At 39.6% G+C, this 20,308-nt stretch overlaps 1 protein-coding gene across 1 annotated transcript in view; it reads right to left on the bottom strand.

Moving 5' to 3' along the window:
- Positions 1 to 20,308, bottom strand: part of FARP2 (FERM, ARH/RhoGEF and pleckstrin domain protein 2) — a 93,687-nt gene that overhangs the window by 58,101 nt on the left and 15,278 nt on the right. Inside the window, exons 3-6 of the mRNA XM_063132270.1 lie at positions 7,641 to 7,745; positions 5,890 to 5,932; positions 2,722 to 2,800; positions 387 to 484 (exon numbers count right to left, since the gene is read on the bottom strand). Of these exons, the coding sequence (XP_062988340.1) occupies positions 387 to 484; positions 2,722 to 2,800; positions 5,890 to 5,932; positions 7,641 to 7,745 (325 nt within the window). The remainder of the gene's footprint in view (positions 1 to 386; positions 485 to 2,721; positions 2,801 to 5,889; positions 5,933 to 7,640; positions 7,746 to 20,308) is intronic.

Genomic DNA, 20,308 nt, shown 5'->3' with positions numbered 1-20,308 from the left:
TTACCAAATGAAACAGGAACAGCACCAAACACACCAATGGCAATCACTGTATTGAGCAGGATCCCAACTTACTTCTCTGCTCGTGGAAGAAGACTCCACTCATGAAAGTAGTCTTTCATGAATGCAGGCAGTTTTCTGTGAGTTGACCTCTCTTTCCATGAGCACAGCAGCATGTTTCGATCAAACCTATTTATTTAACTGCATTTAGTTATTAACTTGATAGGCTTCCTTTTCATTCACACATTGACAAAACCAAGAGTTGTTCTGATTCAGCAAACTTATTGAATCGTATGTAGTTAGACTATACCATATGTAATTCCATTATCTTTATTTCTGAGCATTTCTGAATTACTAAAATATAGTTATATGCGATTTTTAATACTAACACTGCAGAAGGTGAGATATGAGGAGTGCGGCTGTGTTGTCATTGCAGGTAAGTCGTTCCTCTGCTAGGTCTCTCTTGATCTGCAATGCAAACAGATACCTAAAAGAGAAGAATCAATAATATAATGTTCTGTTAATTGGACTGTGGTATATTATTCATTCTAGCAGGAAGGAGGAGTTCAAATACTAGCTTTAGCCAAAGGTAGCACCAGGAGACGCAAAGTGGCCCATGCAGGGTCCTATAAGCCAGTTAGCAACTGCATACCTACACAATACTAATGTTGAAACAGTTCACACAATCATGGCATGGTTAACAAGCCATGGTGACTTGTTAACCTCACTGCACATGTGACCAGATTTCCCTAATCCCCCTTGATGGCACAGCTTGCCATGTTGTCCAAATCCGAGTTGCATGGCTTGTTTAAGGGGGCAGCAACCCATGGGCTGTCCTTCGGTTATTTGAGAGTTGCTACCCACCTGCCCCCATCCCCACAACCAGCCATGCACAACAGGGGAAGTAAGCCATTGTCAGTTATTTTCCTTGTTGCAATCGTGTAAACCGGGTCCAATGCCTCTGAGTGACAGCAACAGGAGAGGGAATAGATCTTACCCCCAACTTGTTGATCAATGACAGTCATTTACTACCATCACCTCACCTTGCTAATTATTACTGTCCTAGGCATAAACCACTACCAGGCACAGGCTAGAGAATATTTCACCTACACCAAGTCATATAACTACACTAATTTTAAGGCTAATGGGCTTTATAGCAAGAGTAGCTAGGACTCTGCCCACACTGCATAATTCAGTGTCAAGTTGCCTCAACGTAAATGAGGTCTAGTTATAGCCACCACAACCATTTCAACTTACATGTATCTCAGTGAGTGGCTTTTGGTTTTTCATGGAAGAAAAAACAACACAAAAGCTTTCTAGTTAAGCAACATAATTAAGTAAACAAGCATCCAGTACTTTTAATGATTTTGTGGTGCTATATAGCAGGGATGGGGAACCTTGAGTCCCCCAGTTGTTGTTGGACTACAACCCCCATCATCCCTGACCATTGGCCATCCTTTCTGGAGTTGATGGAGTATTTGATATTCCCCATCCCTGCTATGTATATCTTTAGACACCATCCTACACAATGCAAAATGTTTCAAATCTTCCACAGTTCACCATAGAACATGCACATTCCCCCATTTCCCTTGCCTTGACAGAAACTATGAAAAATACACTCTTCCAATACAACAGTTCCCCTAGATCCTGTAGTCATACACAGCAGTCATTTAGGAAAGAGGAAGTACAAGCAAACTCAGAAAGTGAGAAAACAGCAACTGAAAAACAATAGACATAGCTGGGAAGAAAAACTGACAAACATTGAGATTCATTAATGGAAAGGTATATGCAGTTGGGCAGAGGAAGGCAATACTAGAAATATAAACAGCACAACTTGGCAGAAACTCAGGTATGAGAGACCTGGAGGTGAGTATACCTGCAAGACAACATGTTATTGAGTCTCAGGAAAGACATAGAAGGAGAATACATTTCCTAGGTACCTTACGATCAAAATATGCACAGAAGGCAGCACTACCAAACAGAGGCATAACAAGATAAATTGTGGGATGGGAGAGAAATCAAAAAACTATTCTGGAATTAGTGAGAACAAACCATGGGCTTCAGGGTAATTTGTAAACCACCCCAGCCACACATCCTTGCCAACTCTGGATGTCACAAGAACCTGTGCTTGGCAAGGTAATTAGGCGGCTTGCAACCAGCACATGTGGGGAGGGAAAATAAGCCACCATGGCTAATTTTCCTCTATGATTGTGTGAACCCGGCCAGAATCTAGTGCATCGATGTACTGAAATAATATTGATATACAGAAATAACATACAGAACTGTGCCTTGCTACCCTAAAGAGCTAGAATTTGTAAACTATGGAAATCTTATGTATATTTGCTCAGAAGTACTGCCATGTTTAATGGGATTTATTCCCATATATGTATATACAGGATGACAGTCTGAATTTTGTTCCCAAGGAAACTATTGCACAAAGCCACTTAAATAAGTTATTTTTCTCTTGGGAGAATTTCTAAAGCTTGACAGTTTGACCATATTCTTAGCATATCAATTCTCTTTGCATGCAGCTGAAGAAGCATCATTGCTACTAAATTAGATTAGGGGGGAATTTATGCCATTCAAGGCAATACCAAAAAAAAAAAAATAGAACCCACATCAGCTTGGGAAATAAATCTCCCAGGTCTCTTGACTTTAAAGGTATTTAATTAATTCTTATCCCCTATTCGTACTGTAAATCATTAGAATAGAGAGATTCTTTACCTGGTATACTCCTCTTGCAATTGGCCAGGATCAGGAGGAAAGAACTTTACAGCTAGACGAAGCATTGTATTCTTTGGTCCTATAGGAAAAGTTAAATCAATATATTCTAATACCATTTACTATTATAGTATAAACATTCAAACTGAATTGTAATTGCCAACTTTCAAAGTGAGGTCACAGGAATTAGGCATTTATATTGTCAATAGTTGTAGCTGACCCAATGACCCAGTGCTGTTCTTACAGCATCTTCTATAGGTTTGCCAGAGCTTGGGAGACCTCTACAATGAGTACTTCAAACTTAGAAGCAAGTGAGCAATAGGATCAGTACACAATATTTCAATGCCAGTTTGGCTGGCTTGGGGCAAGGCCAAACACTTTGCCTGAAAACAGCATATATGTACAGGAAGCATTAGAAGTCAACAAATATCCAGAAAGATGACAAGGAAGGCTTTACTACTGAGCTATGAATTGTGTGAATAAGCACAGAAAACCTGGTCTGTTGTGGCAGCAACAACCATGCAGTCATGTAAGAACCCTTAACCACTGGATTAGGAATCATCTGCCCTGTGCTTGGAGTGGAGTGTGTGTGCGTGCGTTTGTGTGTGTACGTGCTGGGGTGGGTGGGGGTAAAAAAGAGAATAGGATTCTGAATACACCATCGGTGGAGGTGTGTATTACATATGCAATGTTTTTCCTACTGACAGTGTAACCAAACAAAATTGAGGGTGCACACAGACAAAGCAATAGTGGAGACAGGTTTCTGAGTCTGGAACCATCTGCTGTCTACTCTGGGCTGCAAATGCTAAATGAAAGATAGTTCTCTTAGGCTTTCCAAAGAAATTGGAGACAAAGGAATTCTGAACAACAGAATTCATTTTATATGCTATCAAAGTTTAACAATATACAGATATTGGCTCAGTAACCACAACACATTAAAGTCAAGAGATGCTGGGAACAGATCACAACAATTGCTTACTGTACCGTTAATGAATACCAGCATTTGAATTATCTCAAGAAAGGACTTAGTGTTCTTTAGCCAATCTAGATTTTTAAAGTATATGGGAGTTTCATGAATATGTTGTTATCTGTAGTAATTTACAAGAAAACAAACTAATTTCCCTTGAACCACATGAGAAAGCATAACAGCAAATGCTTAGTAACTGCTTCCAGAACACCATTCCCCTACAAACAAAATTCAAGACCTTAGTTGTAATATTGCATATCTGATTACTTATCTGAAACTAGTATCTAACAAGTCATGCTGCTTTCTGCCCCCCCACATTATTGTGAAGTCACATTTATATAATGCCTTTATTAAGAATTTTTCCCATTAACGGAATTGTGTAAAAGGATTCCTTCAATATAGAAAAAAGACTGCTATATAAAAATCTCTAGAATTCTAGTCTTAACCAGTTCTAGTATCTTTTGGTCCAAAATGAAAGGCAAAATGAATGGATATTATCAGACCATACAATTCTGTCAGGCTAATAAAATATCATCCTCATACTTTCTATTTCTAATTGTTTTGGCATTTCCCACATAATATCAAGACTCTACATAATAACAAAATACTTCATGTTTTCTGCAGAGGTGTAATTGTAACAACTGTTCTGTATGAGTAATACTATCTACTGGTAATTCAGGAATTAGCAATTTTTAAAAAGGAAATCCTAAAGAACCCAGAATGTAATCAGTGAATTTCACAAATGAAATCACTATAATATAAATTCAATAATTGTGGGTTCCTATAATGGAAACTCTCTCATTTATGGTCAGATGTTATATACAACCGAGTGAAAACAAATCACATGCTATAATTTAGAAAAGAACACATGAACAGGACTAAAAAAACCCAGAAGTATCATTGTGAGCCTGAATATCTTTAACTGAGTAGTCCCAGTATCTCCAATTTAGGCAACTAAAGTTGAGGATTCCTAGCACATCTTACAACTAATTCTTTACTAGTAATCCATTCACTGAGAAAGCATCCCATTAGCTTCCCAGTAAAAAGAGGCAAACCACTGAAATATTATGTTTTTAAAAAGTATTACAATAGCAAATATGAATAGCTTAATACTGCAAATCTTTAAACTGGTAAATCAAATATGCAAAGAACAAATTTCCCCAATATCAGGTGATTGTAAGAACATATAGAGAACTAAAATCAAAGAGATACTACATCCACATGTTTAATTTTTTAATAGTTTTTAATGCTTTATGTGTGTATGTTCTGTGTTTTAGAGTTTTAAATTTTGTGTACTTGGTTTTATCTCAATTTTAGAATTTCTGTAAACCGCCCAGAGAGCCCTGGCTATGGGAGCGGTATATAAGTGTAATAAATAAATAAGTAAAATAAATAAATACTAGCCCTGAGGAATACTGATTCAATCCTGAAAACACCCTAAGCAGCATCCATCAAATTCCATCACTGTAGTGGAGTATAGTCAGCAAGATACATATACAATCAGCTACAAGCCCATCCTTTAGACCACATAAGACATCTGAAATACAGGGAGGAATATACACTGTCCAAGGTACCAATGTGTGTGGCTGCTAAAAGCTACTAATTAGCAAGGGGCAAGGGATTAAAATAATTAATTAGGGCAAAAGCTGGGAGGCCGAAGAATATTAGAACAAAGAGTAAAGTGATCTATTGAGTGTGGGAAGCTAGACATATGCGGGCACATAAAGAAACTGAAATGGGACTTTATGCGATTCATGAGGCGATCTAAGATGGCTACAGCCAGAAAAGAAATGTTAGTCTGTGGAACAGCTTAATATTTTATTTATTTTAGCATACGTTTAAATGTTTTGTTTAATTTTGTTGTATTTTTATTTTAACTGCAAGTCACTTTATTACTGTAAGAAGTAATTATTCCTGCAATTTGTTGTATGAGAGTGAGTGGGAATTTCATTTGCAAAACTGCTTTAAAATAGTTCCAGTCTTTTTTTTCTTTTCTTTTCTTGCCTTTTCCATATGAATAATCTTCAATCCTACTGCTTAAAGTATTCACAATGAGGCTTTGTGACATGCATGTTTGGTTGTCTTTGCTTCCTTTAAGTCTCTGGAACATAGTCTCTGATAATAGTAGCATAACTAAAAGCTGTATACTCCACCTACAGTTTAATTTTGGAAAGAAATTGTGTGGGAAATGTATATATACTTACTTCGTATTTGTTTAATTGTAGGTTTCATAGGCTCAAGCCAAATCTGAATAAGAAAAAAGAGAAGTTAGATAAATAATTAGATAAACTCTGCAGCAATATAGAAACTCTATAATAATTCTAACAGCTGTAAACATTGATGGTGCTATATAAATAAATAATAATAATAATAATAAACCAAATCCTCCGTGCATCCCCAGTTCTGTTAAAACAAATATTTTCACTAAACAGTAAACCTCAAATAAGTCTCTAAATATACATTACAAAAATATAATGAGGAGTGGTATAAGGAAAGGAGATTAGTTTCCCAAGTCAATGAAGGGTAGTAGTTTCTAGTTACAGCAGAGCACGTTTTGGATGACTCTCAGGGGTGGGGGGGACCCTATTATTTATATGGACACTTGGGCCATGGAGTCCACCACCCAAGGAACTTACAGAAATTCTCTCTGGAGGTTTTAAAGGGAGACTGAATCTGTTCTAGATAGCTATGGTACAAGGAATTCTGACAGTGGCAAAGAGTTAACTAAATTACTCTTGGGTCCCCTTTCAATTTATGAATGTATATATTCATGCAAGCCTCAGGAATAACTTCAGAGGCTTTTTCAGCTGCTGGGAAAGCAGCTGGCATGCCACCAGAGTCATTCACATAAATCTTTACTATAAGGCACAAAGAATTTGTACAACTGGGAAGCTCTTTGCTTTATAAAAAGCCTACAACTCTTCACCTAAATATGCAGATTCTACCATCAAATTAATCACACAAAGCACATTTCTGCTATGTAGTCAGACACAAAACTTTTTAAAAAAACCCACATCCTGCAAAATTATATTTTTACAAAGTTTGTTGTGTTGGGAATACTGCAACCTCATCTGCATGTTACTGGGAGGGGACAGAGTTGCATTTAGTTAGTACATGGAAATTTTGACCATAGCCAGCCTACAATGTGGTTTCCTGTGATTTCTTCCTTTTGTTCCTCCCCTTCCTTTCTGACCTTCACCATTGCTGGGAGCATGTGTGTTTGGTCTCTTGCTCCCGCCTGTGTAATGGAACACAAAACAGACTGAGCTAACTTTTTTGAAACTCTATGCTGTACCTGCATTTTTATGCAAGAATATTTGTGAGTAAAACTATTTTCTCTTTTCTTCATTAAAGAAGGGCGTGGTCTGCTACATTGTTACAAAATAACCCTGTGTGCATGTGGGACTGGTAAACACCTGTTCTGTTTTGCCTTTTTGTTTTTCGATGCTAATTGCATTTCTAACAGGAGGCATCATTACTAAATAATCCTATCATGTTATTGGAGTGGGGGATCCAACAGCTCTAAGAGACAAATGCATTTTTAGAAATCTACACCATGATCACTGAGTACTACATCCAGATGCCACCTGATGAAGACTAAGTCTCTCACTAAGTGCAAGGGCTCCTAACTTCTATTTTTAATTAACCATCTACCACTCTCATCATTCCTAGCCACCGTGGCCAATAAGCACCATGTTCATGCAAAGTGGGAAGTGTTTGTTTCAAAAATGGAAGGAGCAGAAAAAGAGCATTCAACAGAGCTGAGTAGGGCTATGATTAATAGAACAGCTAAGCCACTTTGATGCAGCTTTTCTTGTCTGTAATATACTCCTGTTTTCTCACATTAAAGGAAAATTTGATGCAATTTCAACTGTAATAGATTCACTGAAATCACAAAGCTAAAATGGAAATCCATTCAAAAGATTTTACATTCAGATGAAGACATGTTACATACCCAATATGACTGCATGTTCTGGAACTCAATTCCGAAGTAGTCAGATTCAACCAAATTCAAACAGTTAAATACTTCTGTCAGCAGTTTCTGGCCATAACATTTTGACTGGGAAAATAAAAGCAAGTAAAAATGTGAAGCTGGGCTGGTCACAACTGAGGAAGAAGATATAAATATTTAAAAGTCAATCGTTTTCTTTTCTCTCTCTTTTTTTAATACAGCAGAAAAAGAAATAAGAAGACATTAGCTCTCAATAATATAAGCAGATATTCAGCACTCATATCGTAATTATATGCATTAATATAAGCATTCAATATATGTGAATAGGTATCCAAAGGAGACTGACAACTAAGGATATATGTTCAAATGTAGAGAAAGCAGCAAGATCCTCAGACCACTGAATGATAGATGTTCATCCGCCCAAGCTTGCAATGTAAGTCACTTTGCAACTATAAGAGCTCTCAGAACCCATTTTCACTGTTCATCTGTTAGTCTCCATGTTGCAGGAATATAATTTAAAAGCATATGTGCATCTACAAGTCTCAAAAAAGAATCTAAAACAAAAATATCAGCAATAACCTCCAACCTAAAAGAAGCTACCAGAGCACATCCATATCATGTGCCTCAGCAAGGCATAATCCACATTACATTGCCAGTATCTAGCAGAACTAGCCAACATCTTCCTACCAAAGTGCTACATAGTTCAATATACAGGCAACATCCATTTTTGCTGAATTAATCTCAATTTTAATTCTAGAGGAGGAGTAGATATGGAATCTAAGGCAACTTTTTATTGTTTAGCCTATATAGGGTAATCTAGTTCCCTATTCCACTCAACACTAACATTCTGGACATTTAAGGGTGCAATCCTATTGAGACGGTAATAACCTTCCAAACTCAAGAGATATATTCACCAGACATGGGTTGTTATAACATCTAAACCCAGTGACAGTGGGTGGCTGGGGTGGTTTATAAACCACCATGAAATCCATGACTTATTCTAGGGTTTCAGGGTGGTTTGAGAACCACCCCAGCCACTCATCCTTGCCAGGTTTAGACAGCACAACAAGTTGCTCCCAGTGACGGTAATCATGCTAATTAAGCCACCATGTCTTATTTTCCCTCTGTGGTCATATGAATCCACCCTGTGTGTGCACAGCTGTAACTCAAAATATTCCAGTAACCACTTAATTCTAATTAACATAAGGAAACTCAGTCATCTTATTAATATAAAGAATAAAACTGAAAAGAAACCCATTTCCAGAATGTACTATACATAACACGCAGCAAGCTTTCCTTCAGACATCACAACTAGTTCCCCACAGACAATAGGTGTGAAAGACTTACTTCAATACTGTGTAAATGTATTGGGGTAACCTTAAATGCTAGAGAGATGCCCACCAGGTTGTGTGAATGTTGTTAAAGATGGAGTCTAGGCTCAGTGAAATGGTGCCAACGTCAGTTGCTCTTCCTAGTTGATTCTTCCCCCTCTTTTTTCTTGACTCTCATTTTCCCCCTCTCTCCAAACCTTGTGGCTCTTACCTCTAAGCTTCTCAGGTTCTATACTATGATAGTTGTGTTCCTAGATAGTAGTTGTGCAGGTTGCTTCTTACTTTTGTACTACCCACATTCAATCCTGCTGATTTCTTCAGTATGAGCAGTGTTGAGCATAGAGGCCAGGCTCTCTCCCATTAAAAAATGCAAGAGGTTATACATTCTCCATACATAGACTGGTTTCACATGATCAGCAGGTAATTAACAAGCCATGGTGGCTTGTTAATTATGCTGCATGTGCCGGTCAAATGCCAGAGGGATTTGTATAATTATCCTCAACAGCATGGCCTGACATGTCATGAGAACCTGGCCTAGTTCCTAGCTAACTGGAAACAGCAAAATTCAAAGAGATACGCTTCAGGATTGCTAGTAAATTCATAGCAAACAATTTTGAAGCACAAACTAAAACCTCATCTCATTCATTACTATTAGTCTGATTTTAAAGCTGCTAGATACCAAGGCTATGAAAAAGAGGCAAGATAAGTCAGTAAACTCATGGCAAAGAATACTTAAAATGAGCAAGAGATGAGGTAATCTCTTTTACTATGGCTTGAATCCTAAAATATGTTAAGTGAACTTCAGTAAGTTCACAGAAGTTTCTTGCCTCATCCCACATTGTTCAGGAGGGTGCCCCCAAACCTCTGGAGAGCCTTTTCAGAAGTTGCAAGGTGGAAGTAAGGATGGGAAACTCCCCTTCTGTGAACTTCCTTTTTAACGTATCTTAGAATCTAAGCCTATATCTTTATTTGACGGAGTCTCAACTAATAGTTTTATGGAGTCCAACAGCAACTGCAGGGCAACAGGTTCCCCACCTGTAGTGTAATTGGGTATGTTAAAGTGTTTTCTCGACACCCTGTTAAATTACAAATATCTTGTCACTACATTCCTTGTATTATATCAAAGTCTTATTATATTTTTGAAAATATCGTACAAATCTTTTAAAGCACACTCTCTTTATATATATATTTTTTCTTGAAAATCTGTGGGGAAGAAAAAAGACCGAGGGGACAGGAGCAGGCCGAGGAAACATTGGGGCCTGCTCCTGTTGGACTCTTCCCCCACCCCCACAGGGCAAACTGCCATCTTGGCCCTGTGGGGAAGAAGAAAGACCGTAGGGACAGGAGCAGGCCGAGGAAACATCAGGGCCTGCTCCTGTTGGACTCTTCCCCCACCCCCACAGGGCAAACTGCCATCTTGGCGCTGTGGGGAAGAAGAAAGACCGTGGGGACAGGAGCAGGCCGAGGAAACATCAGGGCCTGCTCCTGTTGGACTCTTCCCCCACCCCCACAGGGCAAACTGCCAGCTTGGCCCTGTGGGGAAGAAGAAAGACCGAGGGGATAGGAGCAGGCTGAGGAAACATCGGGGCCTGCTCCAGTTGGACTCTTCCCCCACCTCCACAGGACAAACTGCCATCTTGGCGCTGTGGGGAAGAAAAAAGACCGAGGGGACAGGAGCAGGCCGAGGAAACATTGGGGCCTGCTCCTGTTGGACTCTTCCCCCACCCCCACAGGTCAAACTGCCAGCTTGGCCCTGTGGGGAAGAAGAAAGACCGTGGGGACAGGAGCAGGCCGAGGAAACATCAGGGCCTGCTCCTGTTGGACTCTTCCCCCACCCCCACAGGGCAAACTGCCATCTTGGTCCTGTGGGGAAGAAGAAGGACCGAGGGGACAGGAACAGGCCGAGGAAACATCGGGGCCTGCTCCAGTTGGACTCCCCTCCTTCGGGAGCAGGACAATCCCATCAGCCCTTTCTCCAGTCCACTTAATTTCTCTCTCTCTTTACCTCTTCCCTCCTGAACTCCTTTTCCTTGTGTGTCATGTCTTTATTAGACTGTAAGCCTGAGGGCAGGGACTGTCTTTTTTGCTAAGTGTAAGCCGCTCCGAGAGCCTTTTTTGGCTGAGGAGCAGGGTATAAATATGATAAATAAATAAATAAATAAATACTTTATTTCCAGAATCTATTGCAGCAAAAACAGCAAAAAGCCTTGTGACACCTTGAAGACGAAACAAATGTACTATAGCATAAGGTGAGGGCTAGAGTCCACTTCAGATGCATAAACTCCTAGACCCTGTGAACTAGGCCTTAAGGTATGGCAATTTACTGTTATTGTATTTTAGTTCATAAGAACATAAGAAGAGCCATGCTAGGTTAGACCAAAGGCCTACCTAGTCCAGCATTGTTCCCACAGTATTTTATTTATTATTACATTTCTATACCGCCCAATAGCCGGAGCTCTCTGGGTGGTTCAGTAGCCAGGCAGATGCCTATGGGAAATTCACAGGCAAGAAAGGACTGCAAAAGCACCCATCCATTCGTATCCCCAAGCAACTACTATTGAGAGGAATACTTCCCCAAATACTGGAAATAATATATAGTCATCATGACCAGCAGCCACTGATAGGCTTATTGTGGATCACTGCATCTTGTGATAGCAAAGATGTGTTGCATGAACGCATACCTCCTTTTATCTGTCCTCAGTCTCCCACCATTCAATTTCATTGGATAACCAGGTTTCTAGTTTTATGAGAAGGAGAAAACATCGCCCTATGCACTTTCATCACACCATACATAATTTTTTACACCTCTACCATGCCCCCCTTACTTGCCTTTTTTCTAAGCCAAAAAGCACCAAATGTTTCCTCATATTGGGTGGTTGCCTTTCCCTGCACCTTTTCCAGCTCTACAGTATCTTTTTTAAAGTGCAGTGACTAAAACTATACACAGCATTTCAAACGTGTTCACAATATAGTTTTGTATAATGGCATTATGATATTAGCAGTTTTATTTTTTTATTCCTTACTCAATGATTCCCAGCATAGAATTTGCCTTTTTCATAACAGGTACACACTAGGTTGACATTTTCATTGAGCTCTCCACCACAACCCAAAGATCTCTTTCAAGTGAGTCATTGCAAGCTTGGACCCCATCAGCATATATGTAAAATTACAGTTCCCCACCCCTCAAGGTACATCTCTTTGCACTGGCTCATACTGAATATTGGTGGAAGGGACATTAGAATTACCATTCTAATGTCCCTTCCACCAGTTTGGAGAGATCCTTCTGGGCTCTTCGCATTTGTTTTCCGTTTTAACCACCTTTAATAATTTGGTGTCATTGGCAAACTTCACCACCTCAGTTTTCACCCTAACTCCAGAACATTATTTTTATCTTGAATAACACTTTCCACCAATTTACTCAGAATTGATGTTAAGCTAATCACCCTGTAATTTCCTTAATTCCTCCTGGACCACTTCTTTAAAAAATGGATGCTATACTGGAAACTTTCCAGTCCTCTGTTACTGAGGCCTATCTTAGGGAAATGTTATATATTTTGATGGTGTGGAAAATGCATTTATGAATATATTTTAATTCTTGATTTCTTATGAGAGTATCTTCAAGTCAAACTGAAACATGCAAGTGGATGAAAAGAAATCCTGTCCTAGAAAGCCCACATTCCAGTGGTTCTGTGCAGTATAAAGTTTCTAAAAGTCTATCTTGATCTTCTAGACTGATCTATTCCGGCAGGCCTATCCAGTGAAATTTTAGAATGTTTTAAGGATATTTTAAAGATGTTTTAATCATGTGTGGTATGTTTTTAATCACCTTTTAATGTGTATCTTATATCATGTTTTTATACTGTTTGTTTTATACTTTGAATGGTTTTAGTTTTTGTGAACTGCCCAGGGAGCTTTGGCTATTGGGCGGAATAATAATAATAATAATAATAATAATAATAATAATAATAATAATAATAATAATAGCAGCTCCTTATTTTACTAGGTTTGAAGTACAATCTATGGGATTGTAGGTGGCTACTAGGAGGAGGGCTTTCTCTGCTGTGGAACGAGCTCCCCAGAGAGGTTCGGCTGGAGCCTACACTGTATTCCTTCCCTGGCCAGCTGAAGACTTTTATTTTCTCAGTATTTTAACACCTATTAACTTAAATTTAAACTTTGCTGTTTTAATTCCATATTTTAACCTATATCAATTTTTGCTGTGTGGTTTTAACCTGGTTGTGCTTTTTATATTGTATTTTGTATTTTTGTTTTTAGATTGTTGGTTGTTTTTATGCTCTTCATGATTTTAATGTTTATGAACCGCCCAGAGAGCTTCGGCTATTGAGCGGTATAAAAATGTAATAAATAAATGAATGTTAGGAGTAGTACTTGAATAATGTAACTTTAATCTTACAATGGTAGAACAATGTAAAGAAGAGTTGGCAAAATCAGATTAGCAAATGAGCCAAAATAAGACATTCCTGTTGAAGCCTCTGACCTTGAAATAATCTTATGGGCTTTCTGCATTATCATGATTGATATACATGCTTCTGCTACATGGGTACAAAGTAGATGGCTTTGTAGAGTTAATATGTTAGTCACCTCTCTTAGCTTACGTCTGTAAAATCCATTTTAAAATAGACATTCTACAATAATAAGTGGTCTCTCTAGGCAGTTTTTGACAAGCCCTTACTTAGCACTTTAAAAATTACATGGCTATTTATAATTCGAGGTAATAATTTCCCTCTAAGTACTGAAGATTCTTCAAATAATGCTAACACAGAAATGAATGTTGACAGCTGCCAATATAACCTTTTAGATTGCTTAGTAAATGGCAAATTTTACTTTAAGTACAGGAAAGACATTTCTTGTTGGCTATAAAGCTATTAAGTAATAAAGGCAGGAAATAGGAAAATTAAGGACTTGAAACTTGCCCTGATGAGGGTGTATTTATTTATTTATTTATTTATTTATCATACTTATACCCCGCTCCTCAGCCAAAAAAGGCTCTCGGAGCGGCTTACACTTAGCAAAAAAGACAGTCCCTGCCCTCAGGCTTACAATCTAATAAAGACATGACACACAAGGAAAAGGAGTCAAGGAGGGAGGGAGGGAGGAGAGAGAAAGAAAGAGAGAGAGAGAGAGAGTCCAGCAGGAGCAGGCCCCGATGTTACTTCTGCCTGCTCCTGTCCCCTCGGTCTTTCTTCTTCCCCACAGGGCCAAGATGGCAGTTTGCCCTGTGGGGAGGGGGAAGAGTCCAGCAGGAGCAGGCCCCGATGTTACTTCTGCCTGCTCCTGTCCCCTCGGTCCTTCTTCTTCCCCACAGGGCCAAGATGGCAGTTTGCCCTGTGGGGGGGGGGGGAAGAGTCCAGTATAAAGGATGATACAACAGTACTTAAATATTATTCTGTGTAATGCAAATATTATAGGTTTTACATATAGTATTTTTTTTCTCTTTAAATACTTCAGAGAATTTATCTTGTTCCCGGGCAGCTGAACGCCTTTGGCGCAGGACCAGGGACTGGGCGGACTTTGTCCATTACAAATTTGTACTCTCCTCTTTCTCTTCTGCCATTTCATTGGCCAAACAGCAGTATTACTCAACGTTGATCCAGTCAAATGCTAGGCATCCTCAGCGGCTCTTTGCGTCCTTCAATTCTCTTCTGAAGCCTAATCCACCATCTCTCCCCGCCTCTCTGTCTGCTAATAACTTTGCCTCTTTTTTCAATGCTAAAATCCAAACTATTCGCTCTGATCTGGTCAGCTCTGCTTCTCTTCCAGTTCCTGTTCCTCATCTGTCGGTTCCTCCTGCAAATTTCTCTGCGTTTCCTTCGGTCTCAGCGGATGAACTGTCTACAATACTGCGCTCTTCGAAGCCTTCCACTTGTTCTCGTGATCCGATTCCTTCTCGCGTCTTTATTAATCTTATCCCTGCTATCCTCCCTTCCTTGCTTCATATTATTAATTTTTCTCTGTCCTCTGGTTCATTTCCTTCTGCTTTTAAACATGCTACAGTCTCTCCTATTCTCAAGAAACCTTCTTTTGATAGGCTATCTCTGTCTAACTACCGACCTGTCTCTTTGTTGCCGTTTGTTTCAAAGATCCTGGAGCGGGCGGTCTACTCTCGTTGTCTTGATTCTAGTAACTCTGCTCTGGATCCTTTTCAATCTGGATTCCGTCCTTTGCATTCCACTGAAACAGCCCTTACTAAGATTACCAATGATCTTCTTACTGCCAAGTCTAAAGGCCATTATTCTGTTCTTATTCTCCTTGATCTAACTGCAGCCTTTGACACGGTTGATCATGATCTTCTTTTAGATTCCCTTCATGACCTTGGATTTTGTGGCTCTGTCTATAACTGGTTTGCCTCCTACCTAGTGGGTCACTCTTTCAGCGTGTTGGCTAATGGCAGCTCGTCTTCTTCTTTTCCCCTTTCAGTAGGGGTTCCGCAAGGCTCGGTGCTTGGTCCGTTGTTGTTTTCTTTATACATGTTGCCCTTGGGTAATCTTATTCAATCTCATGGCCTCCAATATCATCTGTATGCCGATGATACACAATTATATCTTTCATCTCCGGATCTTTCTCCTGATGTTCACGATCGTATCTCAGCATGTCTTTCAGATATCTCAGCTTGGTTGCTTCATCGTCGTTTGAAACTTAATATGGCAAAGACTGAATTGCTTGTTTTTCCTCCTAAACCTTCTCCTCACCTCTCATTCTCTCTTACTGTCAATGATGTTACACTTACTCCAGTCAAGGAAGCTCGTGGTCTTGGCTTTCTATTTGATTCCTCGCTCTCCTTTATTCCTCATATTGAGGCAGTAGCTAAATCCTGTCGTTTTTTCCTGTATAATATTGCCAGGATTCGATCATTTTTGTCTGTCTCTTCTGCCAAGACTCTTGTTCATGCATTGGTTATTTCTCGGTTGGACTACTGCAACTTTCTTGTCACTGGCCTTCCTTCTTCTCACATCAGTCCGTTGGTTTCTGTTCACCACTCTGCTGCTAAGATCATCTTCTTGGCTCGCCACTCTGACCATGTAACTCCACTTCTGAAATCTCTTCATTGGCTTCCAATTCACTTCAGAATCCAATATAAACTTCTCCTGTTGACCTACAAAGCTTTTCACTGTCTAGCTCCTTCCTATCTCTCCTCTCTCATCTCACACTATTGCCCCGCTCGTGCCCTTCGCTCCTCTGATGCCATGTTTCTCGCCTGCCCAAGGGTCTCTACTTCCCCCCTTGCTCGGCTTCGTCCATTTTCTTCTGCTGCCCCTTATGCCTGGAACGCTCTTCCAGAACATTTGAGAACTACAAGTTCAACCGCAGCTTTTAAAGCTCAGCTAAAAACTTTTCTTTTTCCTAAAGCTTTTAAAACTTGATTTTGTTCTGACTTTATACTGTTAGTTTTACTCTACCCTGTGCCTGTTTGCTTTCTCTTCCCCTCCTTATTGTTTTATTATGGTTTTATTAGAATGTAAGCCTATGCGGCAGGGTCTTGCTATTTACTGTTTTACTCTGTACAGCACCATGTACATTGATGGTGCTATATAAATAAATAATAATAATAACATAAAAATTCAGAAATCTATGGTAGTTATGATCATTTGAAGATAAATTATATTTCTCTAATATGCTTCTGCATTGACTAATTGTTGTTTTATTGGTTTGTATTTTTATAGAATTTCAGTGACTGACAGAGGACACTTAGGCCCAGTTTGCATGAAAGAACCACCCAGTTGTTGTTTGTAAACCCTGGGTTGTCGTGAACAAGTCAGCATGCTAGTCACTGCAGCTTGAGCGTCCTTGCTTGATTCCTATTGCCAGCAGCAGTGGCTAAACAACTGAGGCACACTCTGTTCCTTGGCTCTTTATCGTGATGTCCAAACACAGAACTCTCTCTTGTCTCTCCCCTGACAATCCACAGTTGGAACTCAGGGTTTAGGCGCTTCCACTGGCAGGAGGAGCTAAGGGAAAGCACTCAAGCCACAATGACTAGCATGCTGGCTCATTCACAACTCAGGGAAAAAACCCAGTGTTATTGTTGCATGTGAACTGGGGGTTAAGGTGTTTGACTCATGGGAAGGTACAGAAAACAGTTTGAGAATTGAGAAAGTAGTCACGTGATCTGTAAAGTCCCTTAGATTGGTTTTCCTTTCTCAGAAGTGGATCTATTTTTTTTTTTAAATTTTTTTTACTACATGTATTATTTTTGCACTATTACTACATGTATTAGAAACATAGTAAGCTCCTTTATACTGAGTCAGACTCTTGGTCTACCTAGCCCACTACTGTCAACACTGACTGGTTGCAGCTCTCCAGGGTTTTAGGCAGGGGTGCCTTTCTGCCCTATCTGGAGATGCTGGAGATCAAATCTGGGACCTTCTTAAATGCAAAGCATGTGCTCTACGACTGAGGTAGAGTCCTTCCATTGCAGTATTACTATTGCACTATTCAAATCTGGGTTCAGGCCTGCCTTTGGGATGGAAACAACCTTGGTCGCCTTGGTATGACTTGCACTGCGGAATGGGCAGGGGAAGTGCAACCTAATCAGCAGTTTTTGATATCATCAACCATGGATCACTTATTTGTGTTAGGCATAGGATGCACTGTGTTACAATGGTTGTAGTCCTTCCTGGATGAAAGATCTCAGAAGGTAGTATTGGGGGACTTCTGCTCCATCCCATGGCCATTGGCCTATGGGTGCCACAAAGTTCCATCTTGTCTTCTATACTTTTCAACATCTACATAAACCACTGGGGGAAATTATTTGGAGGTTTGGACTCCATTTTTATTATATAAAAATGTAATAAATAAAATAAATAAATAAATAAATAATAAATAAATCAGATCTAGCTTCTGAAACCCTGTTAGATCTGAGGAAGGCACTATGCAGCTCAGCTTTTGTTTTAAATGTACTTAATAGAAATTCTCATTCTGTTATTAATTGAAATTGATGAAAAGTATGGAATCTACTTCTATTCAAGTAGAATTTGCCCATAATTATATTAGTGTATAAATTACAATGTGTTAGGAAATCTGTAGGCAACTTCACTGAAACACTGTAATTACATATTTAATAAAAGGGTTAAGCAACTGAAGAGAATCCCATCCACATCTTCAACATTTGAATTGAATGGTGCACCACAGGTCAGGATCAAACAAAACTGGAGAACATTCAACGTGCCCAATGGAATAAAGAGACAAAGTCTCAGGATGTTGAAAAAAATATTACTTTCATTCCAAGGTGCATCCCTGTGCATTTCAACCCTGAATAATATATATGGGCCTTCTTCAGGGGTCTGTATTTCTAAAAATGCCTAGCGAAATCTCTGAAAAAGACACTCTCCAAGATGAATCCTGAAATGCACGGGGCTACTCCTTTGAATATATCTTTTTTTCAACATCTGAGTCTTCACCTCTTTATTCCACTGCAGCGCAGGTCAGTCAGTAGGCTGGTCATATTGAGTTTTTATTTGTGAACTCCAGGCTGCATTCTTCTGGTATTAAAGCAGTAACAGCTAACAGCTGTAGAGATATTTGGGTCACTGCTCAAGAATGCAAACTGTGCTTGGAATGCATGAAGGTGTATTTAGAAAAAGAACTTCATACATTTAGTGAACTAGATGTTGATTACTGTAATGCTTCTAGAAAGGTATATCACATGTGAGTCTTTCTGTTAACTTCTAAGCCCATAAGAACAGCTGTACTGCATCAGACTAAAGGTTGGGAAGCCCACAACAGGACTTCAATGCAAAAGCACTCTCTTACTTGTGTTCCCCTGCAACTAGTATGCAGAAGCAAACTGGAGGTAATATATACTCAACTTGAGAGGGGTATATATGGAGAGTGCTGTTGAACCATGTCCAGCTTGTTCATCCCTCACCAATGGCTGGTTGGCCACTGTGAAAGAGTACTGGACTAGATGGACCCTTTGGTTTGATCCAGCATGGCATTTCTTATGTTCTTATGACTAGAAGCCATCTCCATGAATATGTCTAATCCCCTTTTAAATCTGTCCAAGTTGGTGGCCATAATTACATTTGTAGTAGTGAATTCCATAGTTTAACTATGCACTGTATGAATAAGTCCTTCTTTATCTGTCTTGCTCAACTTCACTGCATGGCCTCAGGCTCTAGTATTATAAGAAAGGGAGAAACACATCTCCTACTATTTATGTTCTCCATACTTGGGGCAGTATCCAATTGGGGAGCTTGTGTATGGCCAACTCAACTGGTCACAGTCTGAACGGTCCCTACTTCTTACAGCTGCGATGTAGTACTTCCGAGGTTAAGCCTCAAAAGGAGCAGAAACACTTGTTTCTGGAAGGCAAGACCTGCCCTTTCCAGAAATGAGCATTTTCACTATTTTTGGTGTTTTACCTCGGGAAGCACTACATCACAGCTGCAAGCAGACTGCAACCGGTGGGTCTTGCTGCATGTACAAGGACCTAATTGGTTACTTACCCATGCATAATCTTATATCTATTGCATGCTGCCCCTAGTTGCCTTTTTTTTCCTACGCTAAACAGGCCCCCAATGTTGTAACCTTTCCTCACAGGGGAGTTGCTCTAGTGCCTTAATCATTTTGGTTGTCTATTTTTTCCAGCTTTGTAATATCCCTTTTAAGATGAAGTTATCAGTACTGTACACGTATCCCAGTTGTGGTGGCCTCACCACAGATTTGTATAAGGGCATTATGATATTAGCTGTTTTATTTTTTAATTTGATCCCAAACAAGGGATTTGCCTTTCTCACAGCAACCACAGAGGGCAAGTTAACATATAGTGTGCTATGTCTTCCACTTGTTGTTGACCACAGATACATAATCTCGATTCAAATGGTCCTGTGGCTGCAAAAAAAGCCCAAATCATCATCCCTCCACCACCATGCTTGACAGTTGGTATGATGTGTTTGTGCTGATATGCTGTCTTTGGTTTTCACCAAACGTGGCGCTGTGCATTATGGCCAAACTTCTCCACTTTAGTCTCGTCTGTCCAAAGGACATTGTTCCAGAAGTCTTGTGGTTTGTTCAGATGCAACTTTGTAAGCCGTGCTGCCACATTCTTTTTTGAGAGAAGAGGCTTTCTCCTGGCAACACTTCCAAACAAACCATATTTGTTCAGTTTTGAATCATCTTTCTCACTGTAGAAATGATGGACTTTAAATGGTTTGGAAATGGCTTTATAACCCTTCCCAGATTGATGGGCAGCAGCAATTGCTTCTCTAAGCTCATTGCTGATGTCTTTCCTCCTTTCTTCTAGAAATCTTGAAGAAAGGACACCAGAGAGTATCCTGAACATGTTCACAATTTTTTTATTTTTAATCTGGGCTTTGCACA

This window comes from Elgaria multicarinata, chromosome 8 (genome assembly GCF_023053635.1).
Source record: "Elgaria multicarinata webbii isolate HBS135686 ecotype San Diego chromosome 8, rElgMul1.1.pri, whole genome shotgun sequence".
In the NCBI taxonomy this organism is placed as follows: domain Eukaryota; kingdom Metazoa; phylum Chordata; class Lepidosauria; order Squamata; family Anguidae; genus Elgaria; species Elgaria multicarinata.
The sequence above is the reverse complement of the archived record's forward strand: the minus strand, read 5'-3'. Positions and strand labels throughout refer to the sequence as shown.